Here is a 19,378-nt window from a genome sequence, read left to right as displayed (position 1 = left end):
TATGAAAAAGAATTTTCCTGGCCAATTAACTTGGGTAAACACAGCATACTTGCAGACTCTATCTCCCTCGTGATGCAAAACTAAAGTCTCCGAGAAGCCCCAGGATATCCTGATTTAAATGACATGGAACCTCTTTTCATGGAACATGTATTAACTAGTCCATCAAATCAGTGCTCCCGGTAAGATGTTTCAGAAAAACACTGATTTATTCCAACCCCCCTGATTTTCCAGGTAAAGAACCAGAGCCAGAGAAGACTGGCTTAACTGAGGTCTCACCGCTCTTCCAAACTGACGTGTGAGCGACCATGTTGAAGTAGAGAGGGTTTTCACTCTTCACAAAACAGCCAACACCAAATCTTCAGACTTTTAGTCCAGTGCTCCTTCTACAATGCTACGTGCCCAAACCTGAAGGTCTGAAGCAGTATGACAACAAACTCCCATAGCTAACAAGTCATCTATAAGAAGCCACAGAGAAATGAGGACTAGTACACGAAACAAAGAAACGCACAGATTTAGGAAACCAATGTGCCCACACATTGAGAGTCCAAAATCATAAAGAAAAACAGAAAAGTTCAATATGATACTATGAGAAAATATAGAATTTCACAGATGAGCTCTGGACAGGGGTAGGTAAAAGTAGGGAACACCATTTCCTAAAACTAGCTCTGTGCCACCCGGCAATGGGAGTTTGCTGTACACTTACTGTCCTCAGAAGAGTGAGGAACAAAGACATGAAACACTGCCTGTGTGGATATGTGAAGCCATGTTCAAAATGGCAGACAAGTAAAATACAGTGATCACCTTTTCAATCAAACATTAAGGAAAAATCTACCCCTGAATAAGCAAGCAGAAATGGAAACAAACAAGAACAATAAACACAACCCTGAGAGCAAAGGAAAACAACGTGTGCTTCATATACACAATTAAATATGAACAAGAAAGTCCTCTATGAGAAGGGAGGTTGGGATTGAGAAACAAAATAAAATCATCTGTTGCTTCTGGGGTCACCCCTACTCCACCCACCTCTCTCCACCAAATGCTCCAGCCCCAATGAACTTGTACCTCCCCATTATCTGGCCTTTTCTTGGATCTGGACTTGAATGCAAGCTCATCCCTCATGCTCTCACCTCTCACCTGCAAACTCCTACAGACTCTTCAAGAGCCAACCCAAATACCCCCACTCCTGGGTCATCTGCACCATGGGTGAGCCACACCATGGTTTCCCTTCCCATAGGCCTGTTTTTATGTTTCTCAAAGCCTGGCCACATCTGCATCTGCTTACATGCCTGCCTGCCACGTGGTCCTGATCTCTTCCGGGGCATGAGCTCTGTCCCTGTGGCTGCTAACGCATCAGCCCCAGCAGCAGCCCCAGCAGCAGCCCCAGCAGGGCTGTGGTCACGTCATTACACCAACAAGGACCCACGCTCAGAGCCCCAGGACAGCACGTGCCTCCCAGATTAGCACCTCCCTAAATCTCAACAGGGAAACTAAGCCCAAGGTACAAACCAGGGGCCCACCTTGACAAGGAGGGAAGTGAGGCTTAAAGAGATTAAGCATCTCGTCCAAGGTCACTCAGCCAAAGTAGTGGAGCCAGGACTCAGCCTGGGCAGTTGGCCTCCAGAGCTGAGCCCTTAGTCATGATCTGTATCTTATTATATCACAATATCACAGCCCCCCAAACACTCTCAGTTAACCAATGAAATGCAAACTGAATTTCAAGGAATACAATCGAATCCCTAAACAAGAATACTAATACTTCACTATTCCAATAAGACAAATACGATAAAGTATTAAGAAAATGAACTATAAAACAAGCTAAATTAAGAAAAACTAGAAAGAAAATGGAAGTAGAAAATGCATTGATAAAAAAATCAAATCTCTCTCTATAAAAGCCCATATGATAATCTAAAGCCTAATCATAAAATTAAGAAAACACAAATTTATACAAATACCACAAATAATAAAAAGTAATACCACATTTACATGTCTGGAAATAGTCATAATATGTTGAAAAATAAGTGGAAATGAGAAAAAGTAAAATATAAAACTAAGATGAATATAACAGTAAGTAGATGTCTTAAATTAAGATTCTTTAAGAAATAAGATAAATTATTAAAGAATTAATTTCAAAAGGGTACTTAACAATGACTAACAAAAAAATACATTCAAATGTTTAATTACCTTAAGTGACTTGCTTCTCCAAAATGTAGGGGAAAAAAATTCCATTAATCAACTCATTTTTTAAAAATATCAGGTGTATTTCTAAAGCCCAAGAATAAGCCCTCCTGAATATTTATATTTACATTTATACTAATATTTAAATGTGTTATTTGCTAGTAAGTTACATATATGGTTTATCGCACATATATAATATTACATTTAGAATGTATATATATATGTAACTTATCAGCAAATAAAAGCTAAAAAGAGAACTGGGTTGAGAGAGAAGGCCTGAATTCTAGTTCCTCCTTAATCCAAAATAACTATGTACACATGCACATACTTATTTTATCTGAACCCACGTTTACTATATATATGACAGGACAGGTGCAGGTAAAAAAAATTATAAAGTAATAAGAGAAAGAGTGACATGACTAAATGAAGAGATATTCTCAGAAATGAATAAGAAATATTATAAATATCAATTAAAATTTCCCTATAATATACAGAACCTGACAAACTGAAAGCTGAGTATATGTGAGAAACAAGTGGATAAAAATACTAAATAATATATATTTTTAAAGGCAACAGTGATGTATTTATTATATTTAAGACATAAAATCACAATTGTCAAAACCATGTAATATTCATTTTAAAACATCTATAAAAGGTAGAAAATAAAGATATTTCAAAAACAGATTGCATCTATCTTAAGGATTTAGTTCAATAACAGGAAGAGAAATACCCTTAAATTAATGTTACTATTCCTGAATCCAACAGGTATCAGAATTAAACCATACCCATCTCCACACGCAAAGAGATATGAGAATATAAGAGTTCTTAAAACATCATTTTACAATCTGAAGAAAACAAAATAGTCTATGTGTCCCAGTTTGAGAAGATAAATTTTCTGAAAAAATGAAATCTATTAAAAACTGTGTGTAGGGCTTCCCTGGTGGCGCAGTGGTTGAGAGTCCGCCTGCCGATGCAGGGGACACGGGTTCGTGCCCCGGTCCAGGAAGGTCCCACATGCCGCGGAGCGGCTGGGCCCGTGAGCCATGGCCGCTGAGCCTGCGCGGCCAGAGCCTGTGCTCCGCAACGGGAGAGGCCACAACAGTGAGAGGCCCACGTACCGCAAAAAAATAAATAAAAATAAAAGTCCACTGCCTTTAAAAAAAACAAAACAAAAAACTGTGTGTATGTTTGAATGTTCAAATTTTCACAATAAAATGTAAAGACAGTTCTCAAAAATGACAGTAATAGAAGAGGGGAAATATATGATAAACATAACTTATGAGTACATTATACAATAGAATTTGGGCAAATACATGAGAAAAATATTTCTTACTCCAAAGTCAAACTTGATTGGATCAACAGTTTATATCCAAAGAAAAAGAGAATATATATTCATATAGAAAATACACACCCTCAGCAACACGTTTTGGAAACATCTTCGAGATATAATTCAAATATCATAAAATCCACACAGTTAAAGTACGTGTGGTTTTTAGTATATTCACAGAGTAGCACAACAATTACGACAATCTAAGTTTAGAGTATTTTCATCACCCCCAAAAGAAACCCTATACCTATCAACAGTTACTCTATACTCACCCTCACCATCCACAAGTAAGCAATAAGCTATTCTCTGCCTCTGTAGATTCACATGCTCTGGAGACTTCACATAAATAAATCACACAATATATGTTCTTTTGTGACTGGCTTTTTTCACTTAACATGTTTTCAAGGTTCATCTATGCTGTAGCATGTATCAGTACTTCATTCCTTGTCATTGCTAAACATTATTCCATTGTATGGATACACATTTGTTTATCCTTCATCAGTTGATGGACATTTGAGTGGTTTCCGCTTCTTTGCCATTATGAATAACATGGACATATGTTTTCATCTCTCTTGAGTAGAACTTCTGGGTCATATAATCAATCTATGTTTAACATTTTGAGGAACCACCAAACTGTGTTCCAAAGCGTCTACACTATTCTACTTTCCCACCAGCAATGAATAAGGGTTTAATTTCTCCACATGCTTGTCTACACTTGTTATTGGGTGGTCTTTATTACAGCTACTCTGGTGGATGTGAAATAGCATCTTTCTCTTTTTTTAATTTATTAATTAATTAATTTATTTTTGGCTGCATTGGGTCTTCGTTGCTGTGCACGGGCTTTCTCTAGTTGCGGCGAGCAGGGGCTACTCTTCATTGCGGTGCACGGGCTTCTCATTGTGGTGGCTTCTCTTGTTGCAGAGCATGGGCTCTCGGTGCGCGGGCTGCCGTAGTTGTGGCTCGTGGGCTCTAGGGGGCAGGCTCAGTAGTTGTGGCACACAGAAGTCCCCTCACTTGGTTTTGATTCGTTCTTCATAATGACTTACGATGTTAAGCATCTTTTCATGTGCTTATTGCATATATTCTTTGGAAAAATGTCTCTTCAAATCCTTTGCCTGTTTTTTAACTGGGACCAAACCCGGGCCCCCTGCATTGGGAGCATGGAGTCTTAGCCACCGGACCACCAGGGAAGTCCCATCTTTTCACTTTCTTGATGGTACTTTTTGCAGCACAGAAGTGTTCAACTCTGATGTAATGTTGAAGTTGAGCCTTGAACAATGTGGGAGATAGGGGCACCAACCCTCCACACAGTTGAAAATCTGAACCTGATTTATAGTGGTGCCTCCACGTCCATGATTTAATCAATTGTGAATAGTGTAAGTACCGTGGTATTTACTATTTTTTTAAAAATCTGCACATAAGTGAACCTGTTTGGTTCAAACCCATGTTATTCAAGAATCGAATGTAGTTCAATTTACTTATTTTTTCTTCTGTCATTGCACCTTTGACATCATGTCTAAGAAAGCATTGCCTAACCCAAGAGTTTTATAGTTTTAGCTGTTACATTTAGGGTGGATGACCCATTTTGCATTAATTCTTATACATGGTGTGAGGTAAGGGTCCAACTTCATTCTTTTGCATGTGGGTATTCAGTCGTCCCAAAACCATTTGTTGAAAAGACTATTCTTTGCCCATCGATCTGTCTTGGTCCCCTTGTCAAAAGTCAATTGATCTGTAGATGTAAAGGTTTATTTCTTGACTCTCATTGATCTTTATGTCTATTCTTATGCCAGTACCACACTGCCTTGATTACTTTGTAGTAAGTTTTGAGATTATGAAGTATACATCTTCCAACTTTGTTCCTCCTTTTCAAGATTGTTTCACCTATTCTGGGCTCCTTGAGTTTAGTATCAGTTTGTACATTTCTGCAGAAAAGCAAGCCATGACTTTGATAGGGATTGCACTGAATCTATAACACAATCAAGGGAGTACTGCCATCTTAACAATACTGAGTGTTCTGATACATAAACACGAGAGGTCTTACTGGTAATGTCTAAGAACTATCTTTAAACTGCTTTAATTTGTATCATCATGGAAATAAAAAGATAAAACTATGCAGTGAGACACTGCTGCTAATACCATGTACAAAATAATGAGTGATTATACTCTGGCTCACTATTTCTTGAGTATCATCTCTTATCATTTAGCAAAAGCTACAGAGCTGTTCACACTCTTTGATTCTAATAATGACACCCCTGGAGCTACAGCCAAAGGAAGTAATTCAAGAAAATGAAAGGGAAAAATATGCTAAGATATTTATTATAGTACTTTCTATCACAGGGAAATACTGGGAAATCATAGGGAAACAACTGTTAAATATCCCAATATCCCAACAATGGGAAATATCAAATTAGTAACACTATGGAAATCTAAATAGCTTCCATACCAGTTATTTACAAAAACTATGTTAAAACATGCAAACATTAGATTTGTAAGCAAAAGTGTCTAAAGTCTAATATGTGTATATTAAAGATCACAAAACAACTTGAAACAAAACAGCTTAGAATTTAATTATTGCTGGGTTATTTTTATGAAGTTGCTTAACATCTTACAATAAAGTATTATGTATGTGTTTTAAAAAGAGAGGCCCTGCCTTATCACCTGTAGCATGCAGAAGGACATGCTGTGACAACCCAGTTACTCACATGTGATTCAGCATTAATGTCACTGAGTAGCGGAATCGGTTTAGCAGTATTACTGTCAAGGACACCTAACAATAGATCATGCACTTAACCCCTACCCTTAGGACCAGGGTTAATGTAGGCAAGGGAAAACTCATCCTCTTATGCACATTTAGTGAGCTTAGGAATATAAATCAATGTTAACCTTCTGCTTGCTTTTCAACCCAACAACTTGTAAAGACAGAGTTAAAAGAATAGCAAATGTATTTAACCTATTAGCAATTTGGGTTATCATCATCTCATTTCAGTGAACAGAGTCATTAAACCACACGGTACAGATTTATCACAATGGAAAGTGAAGACAAATATATCCTCCACCTCTCCTACACCATATTAAGCCAATCTCTTATTTTGTGTCCTTCTGAGAATAAATGGTAACCCTGTTTTTCCTGGTGCCTGAAGTAATAAAGAGAACCACATAGGTCGGAAGAGAAGACTACAATTAACAGAACTTCAGGGAATTGTTTCTCTTCCTGCGTTGCCTTTTTCCTGATCCTATAAATAACAACATTACCTCATGCTGGCAAAGCATGCTGTTCAGATACAAGAGGCAGGCTTGCTCGTCAACAGATGCAGAGAAACGCTGCCACCCAACAGCTCTGAATAATCAATATGCCCCCGAGATGGGTGCATGGGCACAGGCCTCCCTGGGTTTGGCATTTCTGTGCTGGCCCCTACTCTCCACGACCCCCGCAGGCCTCCTGCCTCTTGTCTCTGTGATAAACTAACCACCAAGGGGATCAACCTTCACCTTTCTGTCCCTGCCACAATCATGAACTAAGGAGCTAGAGAGCAACACAGACCTCCTGCTTACTGTGGGGAGCACCAATGAGAAACGTAATTTCGTCAATAAAAGTCCAGAGAGAAAGGACTACAGCCTGAAATGATGAGTGCGAGGAAGATCCAGAGCCAGAACACACGCACACTGGGGTCAAAGTGTAAAGGCCTTTCACACAGAACCGTGCAGGTAATAGAAAGTAATGAGATGGTTGGGCCTTCCCTGGTGGCGCAGCGGTTAAGAATCTGCGGGCCAATGCAGGGGACAGGGTTCGAGCCCTGGTCCGGGAAGATCCCACATGCTGCGGAGCAACTAAGCCCATGCACCACAACTACTGAGCCTGCGAGCCACAACTACTGAACGCCCACACGCCTAGAGCCCGTGCTCCGCAACAAGAGAAGCCACCGCAGTGAGAAGCCCGCGCACCAAAACAAAGAGTAGACCCCGCTCACCGCAACTAAAGCCCGTGCCCAGCCATGAAGACCCAATGCAGCCAAAAATAAAAATAAATTTATTTTTTAAAAAATCACCTCAGGGCTTCCCTGGTGGCACAGTGGTTGAGAGTCCGCCTGCCAATGCAGGGGACACGGGTTCGTGCCCCGGTCCGGGAGGATCCCACATGCCGCGGAGCGGCTGGGCCCGTGAGCCATGGCCGCTGAGCCTGCACGTCCGGAGCCTGTGCTCCACAACAGGAGAGGCCACAACAGTGAGAGGCCCGCGTACCGCAAAAAAAAAAAAAAAAAAAAAAAAAAAAAAATCACCTCAAAAAAAAAAAAAAAGAAAAGAAAGTAAGGAGATGAAACACCAGGGTGACGAAGTAAAGGTCAACCATCAAAGCCATCCCTGCAGATATTATTCATGGGGAAAAGAAACCACATCTTATCACACACCCTGCTCAGAAGCAAGGACCGGGGGGAGAAGTACAAACCAGGGCAGACTGTGCAGTGAGAAGGTGGCATTTATCAGAGAGAACCAACAAGGCAGCTTTCAATACAAGAAAGATGGTATGAAAAGGCCACACACACACACACACACACACACACACACACACACACACACACACACACACACACGGTAAAGTTCACTAGGACTCCCTCAGTGTGGCCTCAAGGCCTTGTGCACACTCCCACTTGGTCCTCGTGAAGTAGGGCTGTCTCTGCTGTAACTGAGGGGCTGATATAGCACAGGGTCCACCAGGCTGAGCTCAGGGAGCACAGGGGCTCAGCCTTCTCACCTCGCCACTCCAGCAATGAGCACAGACCTCATCGATATCCAGGTCCTCTTTACCTCCCGTAAATTTATTTAATTCATTTCTTTAGAGTCACGCTTCTTTAGCCAGCCCATCAGAATTTCAATATCTGTTTCAGTACCCTCCTTAGGAGGCCATCCTCTTACACCAAATGTCAAGACATGCTCGCACCATCTTCTTCTGCATCAGCAGCAGAAACAGGTTTAGGTGCCACCAAGAAAGGAGACAGTCCTTGACAACCAGCTTCCTCTCTTAAAGAAGCGCCCTCACTCACACTGATCAATGGACTTCCTGCCAACAGACTCATCTGTTCATTTGACAAACACACACTGAGGGCCAGGTCTTGTGCTGGGCCCACTGCTGCTCCTGAGAAGCAAATGTGTGGCTTTTTGATGCCACCATGCAGGATATTCAGAAAGTACGGGTCCAAGCTAGGAAGACGGTCTCAAAATAAGAGTTCCCAAAGTGCATAAAGTAACTTCATTAGAATATGTCCATCAACTGTCATTCATTCAAATATTTGAGCGTTTAGAGACAGATAAGTACACTAATATTAAAAATTAGTTTTATAACTAGTCACACCATACAAAGTAGGTATATGAAACTATGTATACACACAAAACCAAGAATGTGGGGCCTCCCTGGTGGTGCAGTGGTTGAGAGTCCGCCTGCCGATGCAGGGGACACGGGTTCGTGCCCCGGTCCGGGAAGATCCCACAGGCCACGGAGCAGCTGGGCCCATGAGCCATGGCCGCTGAGCCTGCGCGTCCGGAGCCTGTGCTCCGCAACGGGAGAGGCCACAACAGTGAGGGGCCTGTGTACTGCAAAACAAACAAACAAAAAAACCAAGCATGTGTATCTGTATATTATATAGTAAATAGACTGTTAAAACGGGAGGGGAGGGGAGTTGTGCAAACCTGTACTGTTCAGAGAAAAAAGAGGACTAGAGAGAATTCAAAAGTTTATTAAAATGTAGACTTGGCCCTAATACTTTCAAATAATCAAGAAAAATACTCATTAATCACCTGTATGTTAATGGACTACCGCTACCACCACTACTGTAGGTTTAATGGGATGAAAACAAATATAAAATTCAAAATTATAATTATCAATTCATTTTTTTTTTTTTTTTTTTTTTTTTTTTGCAGTATGCGGGCCTCTCACTGTTGTGGCCTCTCCCGTTGCGGAGCACAGGCTCCGGATGCGCAGGCCCAGCGGCCATGGCTCACGGGCCCAGCCGCTCCGCGGCATGTGGGATCCTCCCAGACCGGGGCACAAACCCGTGTCCCCTGCATCGGCAGGCGGACTCTCAACCACTGCGCCACCAGGGAGGCCCCAATTCATATTTTAAATTGGAGGTTGCTATGCAACCCTTGGGCCAACTTCCTAACATCCGTGTGCATTATGGAAATTCGGGATACAGTAATCATGGGTACTGTACAGTGGCTATAGCCCCTCTAGCTACACACACGCATCTTACCCATCACAAGCCTAGCGCTACTCAAACTCTCAACACCAGAACAAGTTCCTTCTCCTAAAAAGAGAGCAAATTTGGCAACACTACTTCCCAGGCCTAAGCACTCAGTAAGAATAACACCAACCATCACACCACTACCTGGGTAGCGTGTATCACGTGCTAAGCACTGTGTGAACCCATGTATTCCTCTCAGCAACATGCGAAGTCACATGGGAAAAGTCAGCAGACACAGGACAGGTAAGGAGGGTAAGACAAGAGGGTGGGAGGGCCAGAGGCGGGGGTACTTCAGACATGCAGTGGGGAGAAGCAAAGGTGGTAAAGAAAGAAAACGCTTCCTGCAGTCTGGCCAAGACTCCCAGAGAGCAGAGAAGCTTGGCGTCCTGAGATGCACAAGGACCCCGTGTACCACCGACGGCACAGAACTTCACTGCTATGTCAAGTCAGGCCACGACACCGGGGAATAATGAAGACACGGCCACAAGGGTTATGCAAGTGGCAGGACAGGGGTGGACGTGTTAAAGACCACCCTCCCCTACGGATTCCAAACTGTCCCAAACAGTGAAGGGCAAAGTATGTAAAAAGCTGTTGATGACACTAAAAGAGAAAGTGGGCACCTGCACATGATTCGAAAATAACAAGGAAAGCGAACCCTAACCAGCCCGTGTTGAGCTAGTCACCCTGTATGAGGGCAAGCTTACATGAAAGCAGCTGTTCAAATAACTTCTTCAGTGACTCAGAATCTGCAAAGTTAAGTCCGTGTCATATGATGCACCTGTCAAAATTAGAGCCCCAGACCATGTTCCCTGGAGCCTGTCGATAAAAAGATCTCAAGGCGCCCTCTCTCTAACCTAAATGGTCACTGAAAAGAAAAAAGGTTTTCTGTAAACAAATTCGTCCACTAAGCCCTGTGTGTTTCCATAAACTGAGTTGGGAGCTTAGAGGCCTTACAAAAAGCCTTTGAAGACCCATGTCACAGCCTCTCTGAGCAATTCATCAGCAAATGAAGGATGCCACCATCTGATACCTTCCTACATGCTCACCTGGGAAGGTTAATGAAATGCCAGTGTCCAGGCACCGTGAAGATAATGCCAATAATATCTCAAGTTAGCCCTAAAATTCTGTTATCCTCTAAGACTTTGGGAAGAGCCAAACAGAAACAACCGTCACACTTCACTTGACCCTCAAGCTACAGCTCACCAATCAAGAGCAGTAACAGGTCTTTCAGTCTTTTTTTCTTAAAACCAAGTATCAGTTGGGTAAGCAAGCTGCTCCATGACAAAGGAGTTCTAACAACCACCACCAGCACTCAGATTCCAATGATCTACCATGAAAGAGACTGAACGTCTGCTGAGAGCTATCATGGTCACTATGTACCTCCCCAAACCATGCTTATAAGAACCTTTGATGGTGCTGTGGCTTCCTCATTTCTAGAATCATCCCAGTGACAATGAATGACCACTCACTGTGAGCATTCACTCCGTCCCTAATAGGGATGACTTGTGGACAAACTAAAATCATGCCAAACTGAGTTTTGGGAGAACAAATAAGTTTTTAATTTTGCTAAAAGTTAAGCATTTTTAAAAAATATTTGTTTGTTTATTTATTTGGCTGCACCAGGTCTTAGTTGTGGCATGCAGGATCTTTAGTTGCAGCATGCGGACTTCTTAGTTGCAGCATGCATGCGGGATCTAGTTCCTAGACCAGGGATCAAATCTCGGCCCCCTGCATTGGGAGCGTGGAGTCTTAGCCACTGGACCACCAGGGAATTCCCAGCATTTTTGTTTTAAAATAAAAAATTAATGAAAATGGAAAGCATAATGAAACATAAATCCTGACTTTTACATTTCTATTTAACAGTTGCAAAACCCAATTTAGAGCACTCGTTGACCAAGGGAGTGAGGGGAGAGACGTCTAGTACATGCCTGATGCTCTGGCCTCATTGCTGTGTAAACGTCAGGCTCTCACCCCCACTAGGCAAACCTCCTTTGAACACTAAACCTAGTATCATGGAGTTCACAGTTATTCAGAATGTCAATTTCTTAAAGGAAAGGCATTACACATCTAGGAAAGCATTTACCCTGCACCCAACTTTCATTTCAGCAAAGGTCACTCAAGTGAGAAGGCTGAGCCAATTAAAATTTTCCTTTTACGGGGTTATTTCCTCCTGCACAAACCCAAGGGAGTAGAGAAACCTGAAGAGCTTGAACATGCTTCCCTACATGTAGGACCGTAACCCTGAGCTTGAAAGAAAAACACACTAACAGCAGACTGGATTGCACAGGAGATTGATCTACGTTTTTAAGAGAGCAAGAGAAAAAAAGAGCAATGTCACTGAAGGTACGTGAGCCTGAAGGCAAAGAAGAACAGTCTGAAATTAATGAGAAGAAAAATGACTTGGACGTGGGTTTAAATAAGTCAGATCCTGGAGAGCCTTCTGTGTTGTGTTTCAGTTGTAAATTATTAGCAGAATCTTTAAAACACAATTTCCATAAATAAAGGTAAGGAGTCCTCGGATTTAAGAAGGCACTTCACGAAGGAAAGAAATTATTGGGGAAGTAATATACTCTCCACTGCCAACAAAAAATTAGTGAACGCATCAGCTCCTGTGCTCATGAAAGCATTCCTAGGCAAAAATCTTCCAAAGCACTCGCGGGTGTTTTTGGTGGGTGTGCTGAGAATGCCAGGTTAGCTGCGGGCAGAGGTTATTAAACCTCACGTTGCTGCACTACTAGCTACTGGTGAGCCTGTGGGTGGCAGACCTCCTAACAGTCACCTTCTGTCATATGCATGATTCATTTCTTACAAAATTTTCATTTTTCTTCAGGTCCTCATGCCCTCAAGCAAGCAGACAAAAAAAGAAATGCAAAGAGAAGCAGAACCCCCTCAAAGGCCAGGGCGTATTGTGTTTCTGAAATGAGACAGCCTGGCCTCACCTGCTGGGTGACCTCGGAGGTCACGTGAAGCCCGCTAAGATCCCTGTTTATCTTTCCTGTAAGATGCAGGGGATGATTTTCTATCTCTGTCGCAGGCTTGTTCTGAGGATCAAATGGGATGGTGTGTGTGAAACCTCTGGCACAGGACCTAGACACATGCATGAAAAAGTAATACCAGCTACTACTATTTCAAAGCCTTTGCTGTCCTTGACATTTCGGGCAATAACTTGTGTATAAATCAACTGTCAGCCAGGATGAACATTTGGAAAGAGATTATTAGTAATTCCAGAGACGGAAAAACAACGTATCCTGTGTTCTTTCACTAAGACGCTCCCAAGGGCTCCTGTGCCTTCAGCTCAGGGTGCAGCATCTCATCTCATCAGTGCCAAGGGACCCCGGCCCTGCTTCACCCACAGCTGCAGAACAGAAGGTAACTGACTAACACCCCGGGTTCCCGGAAGAGGCTCCCACAGCAATGATGCAATGCAAGACACAAAAACAAGATGTTACTCGGCCCTATGACATTCGGGCTCCTTGTGATACTACCCCTCCACAAGTAAGAATTACAGATTCGATCAACAGAAGGCTTTAGTTTTAAAAAGATGGGGAAGGCACAGTACCTCTAATCGTTGTATGCGTCCCTTGAAAAACATAAAGAGGGAAGAATTTGGATAAGCAGCTTCTTTTTTGTGAAGAATTTCCTTCGCTTCATCCAGGCCTGCTTTGTTATCACTGCCATCCAGGGCAAAAAACGGGCGGACTACAGTATGATACCAGAGCAGCGCTAATCTAAAGGAAGAGGGAGAGAAACCGTGAGTGACAATGACTTTTCTTACAGTGTTTCCACTCTTTAAAAAAAATCAGTGTGTGCTCTTCCAATACACACTCCTTCCAAAAAGCTCACTAGGCAGTCTCTGAAGAAGTAAAATCAGTATCGCTCCCCATCTTAGTTTTATCAGTATTTGGAAAGCCACAACTTCAGAGCTCAACATATAAATCAGCATACTCCCATAGGATTAAAGAACAAGGTCACAGAAGCAAGTAGCTCTTCTGAGGCTTCTAGATGGATTGCTGACGGTATCATTTATGTAAATCTCTGAATTATACACCTTACTCATCAACGTGTAAATTAGAAACAGTAATTGGTTACCATGAATTTACAATCCCCTTAAAATTACTCTTTGCATTACTTTTTACAAAAGGAAAATGTTTTCGCTAGTGTTCACAAAAGCTAGAGTGTAAGCCTCAGACTGAATTTAAATATAGGAACCACAGGCAAAATTATACAAAACTGGGTTAAAATAAGTGAAAGGACCGGATAAAGGGCCCTTTCTCTAGCTACTGAGGCTGTTCAATTTGAAAACCAAACAAATAAGTAAGTTACTTAAAATTCTCCCACTTCAAACGTGTCTCTTTCAAAAAAAAGGCCATGTTAAACTAAGTAACAAAATAGATTCCCTGGGATCGGCTATAACAAACAGACAAAAATGTTTAACCAACACAATATTTTTATGTAAATGTATGCTTCCAGCATGTGCATAAATTTGGTCCTCTTCTGGAGATCAGACTAATTGACATTATTATTAATTGAATTCATTCCTTTCTCAGAAAATATTAAAAAAGACAAATTGGGCTTCCCTGGTGGCTCAGTGGTTGAGAGTCCGCCTGCTGATGCAGGGAACGCGGGTTCGTGCCCCGGTCCGGGAGGATCCCACATGCCGCGGAGCGGCTGGGCCCGTGAGCCATGGCTGCTGGGCCTGCGCGTCCGGAGCCTGTGCTCCGCAACGGGAGAGGCCACAGGAGTGAGAGGCCCGCGTACCGCAAAAAAAAAAAAATAAAAAATAAAAAAATAAAAAAATAAAAAATAAAATAAAAATAAAAAAGACAAATTATCACAAGTTACAAATCTGTTAAGTCAAATTAATAAAGGACCATTGTGTAACATAATGAGTTTGTGGAGGCATGAATATTTTTGCAATAAAAAATTAATGACCTTTTTAATAGCTACCAGCTGATTAAGAGTTAACATCCAAATTCCTCAATACTGACATAAGCAGAAATACAGCACACTAAGGTTCTCTGTGATACCAAAATCTTTGGAAAAATTCTGATAAGTGGTGTAATGTCAAAGGACATCCAGTATTTGATAAAATTATTCTAACTGCAAATGGTAGTAGATATTTACCAGATTGAAAAAAAATCACATCATTTTAAACTGATGAGGAAATGGGTGAATCCTTGCTCTGGATGGTTATAATGGCTTCTTCACACTTTTTGGTTTAAATAATTATCATTTAAGTTTAGTCTGAACAACAATAACTCAATTTAGTTGAACACCACAAACTATCCAAGCCACATATAAGAGACCAATGGACCAACCAGAATCATCAAGGAAAATTACCCAACATGAGGATATAAGAATAGAAATTTCAGAATCACAGAAGAGTCTTATGAAATGTATATCCCCCTTAAGTCCAAAAATCAGGATTATCAATCTCAGTGACTGGTCAGGGTCAAAAAACTTTATAAATCATGATCATTCTGCATGTTTAAAATACAGGACTCAACAAAAAAATAAATTTAAAAATTTAAAAAGAAAAGAAAGAAAATGGTCAAGAGGGACTTTCCACAAAAATAAATAAGTGAATAAATAAAAATAAAATAAAAGACAGGACTCATGAGACTTAAGAACAGTGCCCTGGTCTCTAAAGTCAACTTATAAACACCACCAAAAACATGGTCCTTGGCATTGCACTAAAAGACAGAAAGGCATGGCAGCATGTCAACCAACCAAGCATTTTACCTGAAGTTTCCTATAAAGGTTTTGATTGTCGTTCACTTACTTTCAACACTATATTATCTAGCAAAGCATTGCAATATAGCTACTCACGTAGCTAAAGGGGCCTTCATGTCCTTACTTTCGCTTGCATACATCAGTGAAGAAAGCCCCTGTAGGCGGTCTCCAGGAAAACCCAGCAGGTTGATGATTTTGAGCAGGTTTGGGGGCACCATGGATATGCAAAGGTGAAAAAGGCCATATCCAAAGCTCACAGCACCTTTCAGTCTGTTTAGAGACTCCTCAGACACCCCTTCAGCCACAATGTGATTATCATTTGCAGCGTCAGAAGTCAAGGGCTCTTCCGTTAGCTTCTTCTGATACAGCTCCTGGAGGGCATTGATGTCCAAATAGCATTTATTGTAAATCTTCCAGGCTTTCCTAAGGATCCACCCACCTTTTATATATGCTATAAAGAGAAGGGGAGAAAAGCATGAAAAAGTAAGTATTCAAAATAATTTTCCTATGTTAATAATAAAGATATTGAAGAATGACCTGAAAAAACAAAATTTTAAAAAACAATAAAAATTATTACCCATCATGAAACCTTCTGTTCTTCATATGGCTTAAATTCCTTATTTGCTGTCTGTTTCCCTTTACTAGTCTGGATGACCACTTGGCAAGAACCATGCATTATTTTGTTCATTGTATCGAGCCCCTCACGCTGAGGTGAGGCATAGCATCTAATATCTGCTGAACGAATGAATGAATGAATGCAAGCATCATTTGAATCTGACTTTTTTCCCACGTATTCTGTGAAAGCCTCTACCACATCCCTAAACTACCTGAACTATGGCGCTTTCCGGATAAAACTCTTAAATTCGCATACCCTGTGTTTCATCCCTCCTCAAGAGCAACTTCTAAATCTAAATTTGCTGCTAAATTTATACCCAAACACCAAGCATGGCGACTTGCCAAAAAATAAAACAAGCAAAACAGAACGATTAATATTTATCGGGTGAACAAATGGCCAGTTTATTAACAAAAAAGTCATTAGCGTTAAATATAAAAATGCAAAGAATCCCCAATGCATCTCTATTCAACGCCTATTAGTGGCTTAACCGCAACCTAGCAAGGCTGGGCTTTATCTGGTGTGTGACAAATGGAGCTCCCCTACTGCCCAGCCTAGAGAGCTCCAGTGAAGGAGGGTGACAAAGCAGAAGCTATTCACACCACAGGGTGAAAATCTGTTGTTTTTAAAGCCACTTCCCTTTGTTTCTGTTAGGCCAAGTTTCTTAACATAGCCCACCTTGAGAATGTGTGCCACAAAGGCAAAGGTAGAGATAAACCTGGGATCTACCCTGCTCCACGTCCCACTGGCCCCTCTCAGGTCTGAGTCCTGCCTCACCCTCTCCTGCGAACATCTTTCCCTTCTGATGAGGAAGTGGGGGAGGCGTCGATAGATCTGTGCTTGTCTGAGTGCATCACCACCACATATCTGGGGAAAAGGTCCTCCACAGGGAGTTTTCTGTAAAATAGTTCTCTAGTAACTGTAGAGGAGAGCTTGTCCACTTGGCACCGTTACCAATAATGGTACCGATACTCTGACCTCAAAGCACAACAGAAGACAACATGAACTGTGTACCAGGCTTCCAGGCCCTTTAGAACAGCAGGGAAAGAAGTTTTTAAATTTATTTTTGAATGACATAAAATATATAACATAAAATCTGATTTATACAAGCCCAAGCCCTGAATTGAAAGTGATCTAAGATTATATGGCAGGGCTTCCCTGGTGGCGCAGTGGTTGAGAGTCCACCTGCCGATGCAGGGGACATGGGATCATGCCCTGGTCTGGGAAGATCCCACATGCCGCGGAGCGGCTGGGCCTGTGAGCCATGGCCGCTGAGCCCGCACGTGCGGAGCCTGTGCTCTGCAGCGGGAGAGGCCATAACAGTGAGAGGCCCGCGTACCGCAAAAAAAAAAAAAAAAAAAAGTTTATAAGGCATGTGCAGAAAAGCATTAACATAGCAGACCTATTGCTCTCCTTTGAAAGGCCTGTTTACAAGGTTGGCCCTTGGCTGGTATCTGGGAACCTGGATTTGGGAGGGGTCCCGTCATTCCCAGAACCGGTAGGAGGGGCTCACTGTGCCTACACAGTTTGCATGAACAAGTGGACACCTGCTTTCCTTCTGGAAGTCTGGGTATGCACCAGGCAGTGGGGTGCCTACATGGTCAGTCCCCAGTAAAAACTACAGATGCTGAGTCACTAACCAGCTTCCCCAGTTGGTTACATTTCACAGGTGTCGTTGTAATTCACTGCCAGGAGAATCATGTGCATCCTATGTGGCTCTTCTGGGAGAGGCCCCTGGGAAGCTTGGGCCTGACTTTTTCTGGTCTTCATCCCTGTGCCTTTTCCCTTTTCTAATTTTGCTTTGTATCCTTTCACTGCAACAAATCATAGCCATGAGTATGACTATCTTCTGAGTCCTCCTAATCACTGGTCTTGGGGACCCCGGATCCATTAACTCAAGCTACTATCTTAATTAAAGTATCAATTTTCTGGCAAACGATGACCATATCTCCTATGGGATCACAATTCAAAACACAACCATCCCACAAGTTCTGGGTGATGAATGTCCTGTAGTCTAAGTGCACTGAAAAGATTGCTATATGACAGGATGAAGAAGTAAAATAAACCAGTCTACAAAAGCTTTGCTGGCGGGGGAGGCGGTACTATTTGTATAATTTATTGTTATAAAAGTAATACATATCTGAAACAATTTATTTTTATTCAGTTCAACTTAACAAAAATATTTCCTGTGCTAATATTACTTTTAGGCACTGTTCTAGGAGAATCAAAGAGAAATAAGACATAGATCCTGCCTTTAAGAGGCTCAGTGACTTTTTCCCTCCTAAATGGAAGTGTTGTGGGAAAAAGAGAGGTTTGAGAAAACCTAACCTTGACACTTCTTTGTATGCTAGCAAAGTGTTTAGGTTAATCCAATACACCCACAGACAAGAAAGGTGACTCTCACTTATGATCCAAAAAGCCAAAGATTGAATAGAAAAACAGAAAAAGACCAAGAAAAAGGAAACTAAAATATATAGTCCTGAGAACACAAAAGCAATTGAATCTAACTGAAAAGAAATAATAATTGGCTACAGATAAAAAATGAAATAAAAAGAGGAAAAGTAAAATTGCAAAACCCTAAAAATGTCAATGAGCTACGAAGTTCCTATCACGTGCCTAGGACTGTGCTTGGCACCTGAAGGACACAAATGAACTGTAAGACGTAAATCTCAGCCCTCCAAATGCCCAATAAAATTAGAAAATGAAAGTGAAACAAATGTGGGTAACATAAGACTATATATGCATATGTTTATTTATATGGTCCACTGGGTCATACATAGAAAAATGAAAACAATGTTGAGATTATGAGCGAATTGCCCTTTCTTTATTTCCTTTTTGACAGTCAATTGTTTTCTATGTAAGTAGCACATACATAAATTTAAAAGTGCAAAAGAAGTATTGCAGGATTTCAGTAGAAAATGTTACTCCCTCCTGTCCCCAAGCCTAACTGGAAATTTAGAGGGAAAAAATTAACTCCATTTTAACCTGTATTTTCCAGGCTACCGTCACTTTGAGGACGCACTTAGGGAAATGCAGCATTCCAGGGGAGAGCAACAGGAGTGTAAGTATGAAGGGACAGGCGGAAAGCTATTTGGAGGCAGAGTGAGGGGACAAGCTGGGCCGAGGACGGGTGCAGGGATGACGCACCCAGTGGTATCCAGCTAAGGGAAGGACACCCGCTCGGGAGAAGCAGGGGCTCCCTAAAATGGGAGTTAAAGGGACTAGTGTTAGGGAAACAAGCTGTAGTGATCCAGATCTCAGGTGAAGAGTTACAGAAAAGAAAGGCAGCAA

General features: G+C 41.7%; 1 protein-coding gene across 2 annotated transcripts in view; it reads right to left on the bottom strand.

Annotated features, from left to right (window-relative positions):
* The window catches only part of TTC39C (tetratricopeptide repeat domain 39C), a 105,444-nt gene that overhangs the window by 28,361 nt on the left and 57,705 nt on the right, over nt 1-19,378 (bottom strand). For both annotated transcript variants that reach the window (XM_082640445.1, XM_082640446.1), the window contains exons 5-6: nt 15,571-15,925; nt 13,301-13,469 (exon numbers count right to left, since the gene is read on the bottom strand). In XM_082640445.1, coding sequence (XP_082496571.1) covers nt 13,301-13,469; nt 15,571-15,925 — 524 coding nt within the window. The remainder of the gene's footprint in view (nt 1-13,300; nt 13,470-15,570; nt 15,926-19,378) is intronic.

The sequence above is a fragment of the Mesoplodon mirus genome (genome assembly GCF_964341445.2).
Source record: "Mesoplodon mirus genome assembly, chromosome: 13".
Classification (NCBI taxonomy): domain Eukaryota; kingdom Metazoa; phylum Chordata; class Mammalia; order Artiodactyla; family Ziphiidae; genus Mesoplodon; species Mesoplodon mirus.
This window is presented reverse-complemented; position numbering and strand designations above follow the sequence as displayed.